Below are 10,024 nucleotides of genomic sequence, written 5' to 3'. Positions count from 1 at the left end.
GGTGTGCTAGGCTGCAGCTGCCCCTGAGGGCGCAGGGCCGGGTGGCCGGGCCCGGAGGCACTGGCCTGGCAGGGGACTTAAAGGGCAAAGGGGGTCCAGCCTGGCGCGCGGGAACCGGGAGAGCCCAGAACGGGACCCACGGGAGACCCCCACCTGCGCGCGCAGAGTCAAAGAAGTTGGAGAAGATCCGCGGCTTCTGGGTGTCTGCGGGCGGTGGATGAGGGCGGCATTTTAGGGTCCCAGATCTCAGAGCCCCAAGTCTCGGTATGGAAGGCCCCCCTCCTGCAGAAGTCGGGAGGGACGCATCTCCCCTCCCTGGAAGGCGGGTGGGGGGGTCCCGGAAACTCTTTCAGAAGTTGTCAAGCAACCTTCCTTAGGCTGTGCCCAGGGGGTTCCCCGGGGACTGAGGGAGCCGTCGGGGAGGGGAGGTAAAATTGTTGGGGTTGGGAGGTGATCGGTTTTGTCCCCTCACCAGGGACCTTCTCCTTTAGACACTTGATTGGAAACATACTTCCAAAAAAGCGGGGTGCCTTGGTGGGGGGAGAGGGGCAAAGGCCTCGCCCTGGGGGCGGGGGAGGGTTGGCCCTGCTCGCCAATATGCCGAGCTGGCAGTTCGCCCCGAGTTTTAGGCCTGGCCTCCAACCGTTGACTCCATAACCCCAGATATTCTAGAGGAACCCAGAAAAAGAAGATAAAAAAACCAAAAACGTGTACAGTGAGGTTTTGGGGTTCGGAAAGGGTTAAGTTTAAGGTTGCAGATTGGGATGAGTTGAACTGGTCAGATGTGGGTTCTGAGCCGCGGAGAGCAAAGGACCCCCATTTTCTCACATGTCCTGGCCTCCTGCGGGTCCGCAGACCTTACTGAGATAGGCTTTGTTGCCCAGGTAGGGTTTCTCCTGCCTCCATCTCTCTAGGGGTGGGCAGGGCGGAGGGTACTGCCAGCCTGGACAGGCGGGAATTCTCAGGCTGCCCTGGTGTAGTTGAGGCAGGGGCTCCACATTGGGGCCCTGGGGGATTGGGGTCCCTGAGGATAACAGGGACAGCCACTGAGGACCCCTGCAGCCCTGTTCAGGACTAGCTGGCACGTGTACACAGGCTTTCTTCCATCTGCTATGGTGCATTCCAGGAGGAGTGCTGCCCGCAGATTGCTGTTATCTTTTGGGGGGCCTCCATGCCCCCCGCGGACCCCTTTGCAGAAAGCCCTGTCTCCCCATTTGCATCCAAGATGGACTCTCCGCGCCCCTCCTCCCGGCTTCCCTGTCATCATCCCTCACGCCCTGCAGCCCAGCCTCCTGCTCGTGGGTGGGTTGCCAAGCCGTGGCCTGGCCGGCGGTGGCGGAGTTAGACAAAGCCCCCGCGTCCCCGCTGGAGAGCCCCCCCGGGGGCGCCCCGAGAGGCGGGCAGGCCGCCAGCTCCCCAGGCCCTGGCCAGCCGGCTCTTTGTCTGGCGTGGGGGTGGGGAGCTCCGGCCCCAGGAGCTTCCTGGCCTCCTGCTCCTGCACACTGGCTCATTGTCTGATGCTCCTCCGCGGAGACGCCGCGCGCTGACGTGGAGTCTGCTTCTCCTGGTGGCCTCCCTCCGCCGACCCACTGGCCCTCCCTGTGTCTGCAGGAAGGAGTGGCCAGGAGTGGAACTCGGAGGCCCTTTTGCCAACTCTCTCCAGGGCCAGAGACACCCCCTCCAGCACTGAAGAAGGGACTGGCAGTGGCATAGGATCGGGGTCACCCACCATGCTACTGGGGTGACAAGACAGTCAAGCCCTGAGCTACTGCCCGACTCCCGCCTCCCCCCGCCCCCACCAAAATGGGGCAGTTTCTCACTCCACCTCCCTCTCCCCGTGGCCCCCAAGACCTGACCCCAGAGCCATCAAACAGAGCAGGGTCTAGAGACTTTAGACTTTCTACAGGGAACCATTGCCTCACACAGCTGGGAAACTGAGGCCCAGAGAGGGAAGGACCTTGTCTAAAGTCACACAGCCAGGAGCGGCCCTTGCCCATAGGAAGGAGGACATGGAAGGAGGAGGAGAGACAAGGAGGTGGGGTGGACAGGCCACATGGAGGTTCTGGATCTCTTCCTGCCTGCAGCTAGCATCTTCTAGAGGCCTTGAAGAGCTGGGCGACTCACCCTCCCCAGTCTAACGCTTAGTATCCTCACCTTCCTGAGCCCAGGGAGGGGCCATAACTTGTATAGGGCAGGATTGGAACTCAGGTGTGGGTTCAGGAAGTTGGGGCTTAGCTGATGTGGTGAGGGGGACCTGGAGGGGGGCACCAGCCCTGCCCCTGGCTGAGCTCTGGCCCCTGAACACCTGCCATTGTCTTGGAGTCCATCCCCATTGTGAGCAAGGTGTGTTGTCATCTCTGCTTTGTAGACAGGGAAACTGAGGCTCCAAGCTGCTGGATGACTGGCCCATTCACCAGCTTGAGGGTGGCACAGTCAGGATTCAAATCCATGTTTCTGGGCAGCCTCCAAGCTTCAGCATAAACCTGGGCCTGAGCGGGGACAGCTGGGCAGGCCTGGGGCCTGAGAGGGTGTTTTGGGTACAGAGCTGCTCCAGACTCCTGGACAGTGGGGCTGGCATCAGTGGAGCTTCTGTGTTGGGTGGCCAGGGCAGCCCCTGCCCCAGGTCTGTGTCTCCCTCTGCAGTGAGGGGCCCTGAGCCAGGGTTCCCCCAGGCCCCTTCCCGCTCCCTCTGCCTGAGCTCCTGAACTTACTTCCGCCCGGCCCCTCCCCTTGCCCACCACAGTCGAGCAGCTGGTCGCTTTGGCTGGCCTTGGCACCAGCTGTCCGTCCCGGGGCCAGATCTGCGAGGCTGCTGTGTGTGTGAGAGGGACCGTTTGGCTCTGGGGGCGGCAACGGAGGGGAGCTGCTCCCCGTGGGGCGTGGAGTCAGGCAGGCGGGCGGCTGCCGAGGAGGACTAGGTAAATTCTCCATGGTTACCGCTGTTTGTAATTCTGCAGGACAGCTTTCACCCGCTAATGGCCACTTGGACGCCATCATGGGTCTGGATGCTTTCAGCCATGTAGCCAAAGCCGGGAAAGCCCCCTAGGAGAATCCCCAGTCCAGAAGACCCTAGGACCCTACTTAGTCCCTGATGGCTGGCCCAGGGCAGGGTCTCAGAATGCTGCCTTCCGAAAGTGGGGCCCCGTTTTGGGGTACAGAGGGGCATACAGACTGTCAGGAGGCCTGTCTCTCCTCTTTGGGGGACAGAGAGGGACATAAGCTCAGAGAGGTTAGGGGGCTTTTCTGAGGTCACACGGAGAGCCCAGGGGGGTAGTGTACCAGAGGTCTCCAGCCTGGGGGTTCTTATCTTCCAGGCCTTCTTGCCCTATAAATCTCCCCAGCGGTGACACACGGGAGCAAAGACTTCCCTGTATTAGAAACCTAAGCCCGGGTGTGGACCAGCCTCAGTAGCAGGTGGCCTCATGGCAGTGATGTGGCTCTAGGGTATCAACCTACGGGGAGCAGGACCCAGGAAAGGGGACTGGCCAGGATTCAGCCTGGAGTAGCCGTTGGTTTCATCTTGGGTGCCAAGCCCGACTGCTGGACAGAGGCCGCGGGGTGGGAAGGAGCAGTTCTGTGATTGACTAGTGATGCCTGCTGTGGTGGTGGGGATGCAGACAGGGGGCCTTCGGTGACATTTTTACTGTTGATTGTCTAGGCTAAGTGTCAGGGCCATGACCAGTCAAACTACAGGTGAAGAGTTTGGAGCTCTGTTCTGTGAAGACAGAAAGCCGCTGTTGGTGGTGTGGGTTGTGGGCGGGGGACCTGTCGTGGTACCCGAAGCCCTCATCTTGGGTACGACTGGCCATGGCCATGGGATTCCTGACACCTTCTCTTCTCTCCTACCCCACAGCTGGGGGTGTCCACTCTCCTTCCACCAGTATGGCGACGTCCTCCCAGTACCGCCAGCTGCTGAGCGACTACGGGCCGCCGTCCCTCGGATACACCCAGGTATGGCAGTGGGGTGATGACATGGATGGAGGGTTTGTGGGGGCTGTCCTGGACACCGAGAAAAACCAGAGAGGTGCTCCTGACTGTCAGGGGAGCAGAGACGGTGAATGAGACAAAGGAAGAACAATGACGGGGTAGAACAGTCATCTGAGCTTCCTCAGCCTGAGACCTGGGCTTGGTTTGTGGTCATTTCACAAGGTGTAAAACTGGAGGGGTGACCAGGGCTTTGTGTCACACTGGGACACATCGAGGCGGGAGGGGAAGGGGAGCACAAGGACAGGCCAGAGCCCCGAGGCCTCACACCCTGTGAGCATCCCAGGGTGGGCCTCCTCGCTTGTTTCCCCAGAAGGAAGGCCTGTGGAGACCTGGACTCTGGGTCTCCAAGCTTCACTCCCACTTCCTGTCCTGGTGAAGCCAAGGACGGACCCCAGATCTCAGGGCTTTCCACCCTCACAGGAATTAAACTGTGTTTCATCAAGAGCTGGTAGTTACGAGCGGGACCCTGGGGCGAGCCTGGTTGGATTTCAGCCCTGGCTCCACCTCCTAGTGGACGGTGACCACCTCTTAGAGGCTGGAGACTCGGTTTCCTCACCCGTCAAGTGGGGCTAATGTTAGTTACGACCTCGATGGGGCGAGCTGCTACTTCAGCTGCGTTCTGAATTTACGGGGGAGTGCTGCTCCTGGGGCTGGAGTTGGCGAGTCCTGGCCTTGCGTGCTGGAACATTCCGAGGACGCCGCGGAGATTGTTTCTTGGAATGGGGTGGCTGGGGCTCCCGCCCAGGGCTCGGCCCGGTGGCAATGCCGCGTCAGGCCGTCCTGCCCCGGGAGGAGAAGCTAGCGCGGGGGGAGCGGGGCCGCCTGAAGATGCGGCTGTGGTGGGGGGACGTCCTGGAGTGGCAGCGCAGCGCCCTGGCCATGAGGCGGAGGCGGCGTGAGGACATGTGGGAAAAGGAGAGGAAGAGGGACCCAGAGGCCCAGAGGAGGCACTGGGGGCAGGCCGAGGAGCTAGAGGAGCAGCGGAGAAGGGGCCCAGAGGCCCAGAGGAGGCACTGGGGGCAGGCCGAGGAGCTAGAGGAGCAGCGGAGAAGGGGCCCAGAGGCCCAGAGGAGGCACTGGGGGCAGGCCGAGGAGCTGGAGGAGCAGCGGAGAAGGGGCCCAGAGGCCCAGAGGAGGCACTGGGGGCAGGCCGAGGAGCTGGAGGAGCAGCGGAGAAGGGGCCCAGAGGCCCAGAGACGGAGGTGGCAGGAGAGGAGGGAGACGCAGGCGAGGGCCTTGCGGAGGGAGATGACCACCCTGGTGCAGCTGTGGGAAAAGAAGGATGCTGAGAACAAGGAGGGACCCGAGCTGGCGGCCTCGGCCCCCTGGCCTGCAGGGAGCCCTACCACCCTGCTCTGGGTGCTTGCCTCGGGGGCTGGGGGGTGGCCTGGATACATGGGGTGGCCCTGCCAGTGGGAGGATGGGGTGAATTAAAGCACAGAGCAGGCTCCATCTGGAGGTCTTGGGTGACCTTTGCAGCCCCAGTGACCCCAGGTCTGGCCTCTGTCTCGTTCAGCCTTGCCACTCTCCCCGGATACTCAGCCCCCCATCCATCTGGGTTCTAGAGGTTTCTCTGCCAGTCCTTCCTGCTCTTGTCGCTTGAGATGGTAGAAGAGCCTTCCGGAGACTGCTGGGTGGTTTCCTTGGAACCAGGCTCCCTAACCTGTGCTGTTGTGGGAGCTGGAAGGCCGGGAGGGGACGTGCCTCGCCCAAGCTGAGGCAGCAGCTCGGGGGTCCTTGGCCAGGCTGCCTCCACTCCTCACAGCGGCCCTCGCTCATATCACCGCCCTTGTCCTCCACTCCAAGGCCTGTTCTACCCTTGCTGCTGCCTGTCGGCAAAGGTCAAGAGCAGGTGGCTGCAGTCCTGACCACAGTGGTGGGGTCACATGCGGGTTCACATTCATCTAAACCCATCTCCTGCTTTCAGGGAACTGGGAACAGTCAGGTGCCCCAGAGCAAATATGCTGAGCTACTGGCCATCATTGAAGAGCTGGGGAAAGAGATCAGACCCACCTACGCAGGAAGCAAGAGCGCAATGGAGAGGCTGAAGCGAGGTGAGCCTGGGCGCGGGACGTGGGTGCTGCCCAGCAGCAAGGCTGACCGAGTCCTGGCCGAGAACTTCTCTGACATTGGAGGGTAGGGTGGGGAAGAGACCCCGACCCACTGGGGCTCGTGTGTCGTTGCCGACTTCCTGTCTGATGAGGAGGTATCAGGCGGGGCAGTTGGGGTCCCTGGGGCAGGCATTGCTCCTTGGGGTCTAGTGGCGAGGGGCGCTTCGCTTCAGATGGGGGTTTTTGAGAGAGGAAGCCCCAGCTGGTGAGTCTTCCAGGCCTCAGGGGGCATGCCCAGACCCTGCAGCTTTGCCTCCTGGCCTCTCCGCTCCCATTGGCCGCCCCGTCCTGGGGGCAGCAGGAAGCACATACAGGAGCCTCCTGCCTCTGGGTGCGGCCAGGCCCACAGAGCACAGTGCCGGGGTTGATCTGCGTCTGGAACTGCCCTCTGCTGCCAGCTCTGTGGCGTGTCTGTCCTGGGCTCTGGACGGGAGCATGAGAGCACTTGTGAGTTCTTTTGTGATGGCAGAGGGAGGGATGCTGGTGTCAGTGACAGAAGTGCTTCCCGTGAGGTGGGACTGGCTGGCTGACTTCCGGGGAAGTGATGGGCTGCTGCTGCCTTCTGTAGATGGGGCGGCAGGGGAGAACGAGATTCGATTTCAGAAGGTGGTGGCACAGAGGCGCCTTGGCCAATGCTCTGATTGAATTTCCGGAGGGTTTAGGGGTTCTTCCAAAGCGGAGAGAAGCCACTTTGGAGAAAGATGAGGGAAACATCCTTTGGTTATAAACCTGTGGTGGAAAGGGGGACTGCCGCTGAGGTCCTGACCCCCTAGCTGAGGACAGCCTCCTTGGCTAGCGTTTTGGTAACCTTTGTGAAGAGGGGAGCTGATGGCAGAGCTAGTGGGGGGAATACCAGGGACACGCATGGGGCTCGGGGAACCTGGCCAAGGTAGAGGGTGTTACCAAAGAGGACTTGGGGAGAGATCTGGAGACTGACCCCAGCTAACCCGGAGTTGGGTGGGCATCACTCTGCTGTTTCAAAGGCAAAGGAAGAAAGAGCTTTCTGATAACAAGTGCTGATTATCCTCGGAAGACGCTGACCCCAGGGTCTGACAGGCAATCTGCAGTCACCTCGAAAATGCCCATGGTTCCCACTAACACATGGGTATACTGAGTTCCCATCCCAGACAGGTCCTGGGCGAGCTGTTGGTCTCACAGTAACGAGTAAGACCTAGCGCCACCCTCAGCCAACAGTCCAGCCCAAGCTAGCCAGTTTTATGTTACGGCAGGGTGAGAAGGGGTGGGTGAGGGGACGGGAGCCAGAAACGTTGCCAACAGGTTAGTAACTTCCGGCCCGTGAGCCTAGAGTGGTTTTTGCATTTTTTAATGGTTGAAAAAATAAAAAAGAAGAATCCTATTTTGTGACGTGAAAATTACGTGAAATTCAAGCTTCCGCATCCATAAATGAAGCTTTATGGGAACGTGGCCGTATCCATTGCTTGTGTATCGTCTCTGACTGCTTTTGTGATACACCTGCAGAGTTGAGTAACGGGGACAGAAACTATGGCCGGCAAAGCCAAAAACAGGTGCTGTCCGGCAGAAAAAGTTTGCTGACCCCTGAGATAGGTTGTAAGATTTGTGAAGTGAGGTGTGCCTGGGTTGGGGGTTCATTCATAATTTTCTCTGGGAGTCATATCTTAGAAGGAATAGAATTCCTGGTGTCTGTTAAAATCTAATTCATGAAGTTCAGTAGAGGCAAAAGGAAAAAAGGTAACCACCACATCATAGAGAACCAAACCAAACCGTTGAGTTGATTCCGATACATAGCGACCCTATAGGACAGAGTAGAAGTGTCCCACAGGGTTTCCAAGGAGCAGCTGGTGGATTCAAACTGCCGACTTTTGGTTAGCAGCCGTGCTCTGAACCACTACGCGACCAGGGCTCCATAGAGATCAAAGATGGAAGGAATTGATAGGGCAGAAGATGGCGGAAGGACTCTGGGAGGGAGGGATGTCACGGTGGGCCGAGCATTGAACACGAATGAGTGCTACTTGTCTTGCACCCTGAGATGTGTAGGCTGGAAGTATTCTTTTGCCATACTTGACACTAGTCAAGCCCTTTCTAGAATTCAGAATATGAAGAAGCCAGAGAAAAATAACAGTGATTTGAAAGGAGTGGGGCAAGCCTAAAGGACTTGAGTGGGGACACATTTATTCCCATCAGCAACTAGAACGTCATAAAGGAGAGCTCGTTGCTGTCCCCTTGAGTGCAAGAAGACGTGTAGGGGGACGTGAAGAAGAATTTGGGTTAGGAGGAGAAGGCTTTGGTAGGTGGGATGGGATTTGCTAGAACCCTTTAAAACCACTTGCATGTTTGAGCTGTCTGCAAGTCCCAAGTTCCCTTCTAGTGTGAGGGTTTTATGGCTGGATTGTCAAGGGATTCTCTTCTGGGTTCTACTGTGGCTTCTGTGAATTGGATGATTCCTGGCCTCTGCTTCCTTTCCAGGCATCATTCACGCCAGAGGACTGGTCCGGGAGTGCTTGGCTGAGACGGAGCGGAACGCCAGATCCTAGCCACCTTGTTAGCTTTGAAGGTTTTCCATCTTTTTTTTCCAAGATGAGAAGTTACAGCTCATCTCCCGTTTTCTTTGTTTTCAAAGTGGTAATTCCTTTTTTTTTCCTCCCCTTTTCCCTTCCGTGGTTCACTTGGCTGTGAACCTGCAGTCTCTAAGGTTGAGAAGAGATTTGGCAGTTGATTAGGATTTGCATTTTCAGTAGTTAGGAATGACCCAGTGTTTTTGGTTGGTTTTTGTTTTCCTGTTTTTTTAAGCATCAATTTAAAAACTACACGGAAAGTTACCTATCTTCTGCCTCCAAGATCCCAGGACCTCACCTTGCTCTTCTGTTTTGAATACATTTGTTACCCCAGTTGTTCTGCGTCCCTTTTCATAAGCTCATACAACTTTGAGGATTGGTTTTTAATGAATACTGACAACACGCTTTTGTAGGAGCTGCTCCCAGCGCGCCATCCAGCGTAGATCCTGCTTCACTTAACTTTTTTGCTTAAGCATTTGCATGACTTTTAGTGCTTTGAAGTCAGTTTAAAAAATGCACAAGTTCTAAATACAGAAGAAAGAGCAACTGACCAAACCTAACAAGGGCCCCCGAGAAACTTCATATTAAGACTGTGTGTAGATTTCAGTTTTGTAAGTTGATCACAACATTGGGAAAAAAAAAGGACTCTGAAACTGTTTGCATCTTTGTATGTATTTATTACTTGATGTAATAAAGCTTATTTTCATTAACAGTTTGTATGGAAATGTGGGTTCCTTGAATTTAAATTCAAAGTCAGTGAGGTGTGTGGGAATACACATCGAAGGGGATTTTCCCACCTGGCCCAGAAACATTTTGCATGATGATGTCAGCATAGTTGGCTTAGGTCAGAAGGTGAGGATGAAGTGAAGAGGCATTTTCGGTATGATCTGAGTGTCTATTTGGAAAATCACAGAAGTGGCGTTATTGACTCTGCCCACTGCGCTGCTCAGTTAGGCCATTCTCAGGTTTTGTTGTTGTTAGGTGCCGTCGAGTCGATTCCGACTCATAGCCACCCTATAGGACAGAGTAGAACCGCCCTGTAGGGTTTCCAAGGAGCGGCTGGTGGATTTGAACTGCTGACCCTTTGGTAAGCAGCCAAGCTCTTAACCACTAAGCCACCAGGGCTCAGTTCTTAGGTGCTTCTTACCCTGTGAGTAGGTCCTAGGTGCTATAGGAATCTTCATATAATGTGGCCACTGAACTTAAGCCAGCTACACTATCTGGTGCTCAGCTGAAGAATTTTCTGCTCTCAGGCTGAGGAGAAATGGGTTGTGTTGTATGTGTTGAGAATACATATGGTGGTCTCTGACGGTGCCTTCCAAAGGGATTTTGAGGTAATTTCCATACATACACCTTAGGCCGTGACTCAGGTAGTGAGGGGTTGTGTGGATG

General features: G+C 56.8%; 1 protein-coding gene across 1 annotated transcript; it reads left to right on the top strand.

The window, feature by feature from the left end:
* The first annotated feature begins 3,853 nt into the window (after positions 1–3,853).
* On the top strand, positions 3,854–9,436 carry CDK2AP1 (cyclin dependent kinase 2 associated protein 1). The gene is made up of 3 exons (XM_004384984.2): positions 3,854–3,951; positions 5,915–6,041; positions 8,544–9,436. Exons 1-3 carry the CDS (start codon positions 3,883–3,885, stop codon positions 8,609–8,611), a joined length of 264 nt encoding a protein of 87 aa, XP_004385041.1. The 5' UTR covers positions 3,854–3,882; the 3' UTR covers positions 8,612–9,436.
* The last annotated feature ends 588 nt before the right edge of the window (positions 9,437–10,024 follow it).

Source organism: Trichechus manatus, unplaced genomic scaffold (genome assembly GCF_000243295.1).
Source record: "Trichechus manatus latirostris isolate Lorelei unplaced genomic scaffold, TriManLat1.0 scaffold00131, whole genome shotgun sequence".
In the NCBI taxonomy this organism is placed as follows: domain Eukaryota; kingdom Metazoa; phylum Chordata; class Mammalia; order Sirenia; family Trichechidae; genus Trichechus; species Trichechus manatus.
This window is presented reverse-complemented; position numbering and strand designations above follow the sequence as displayed.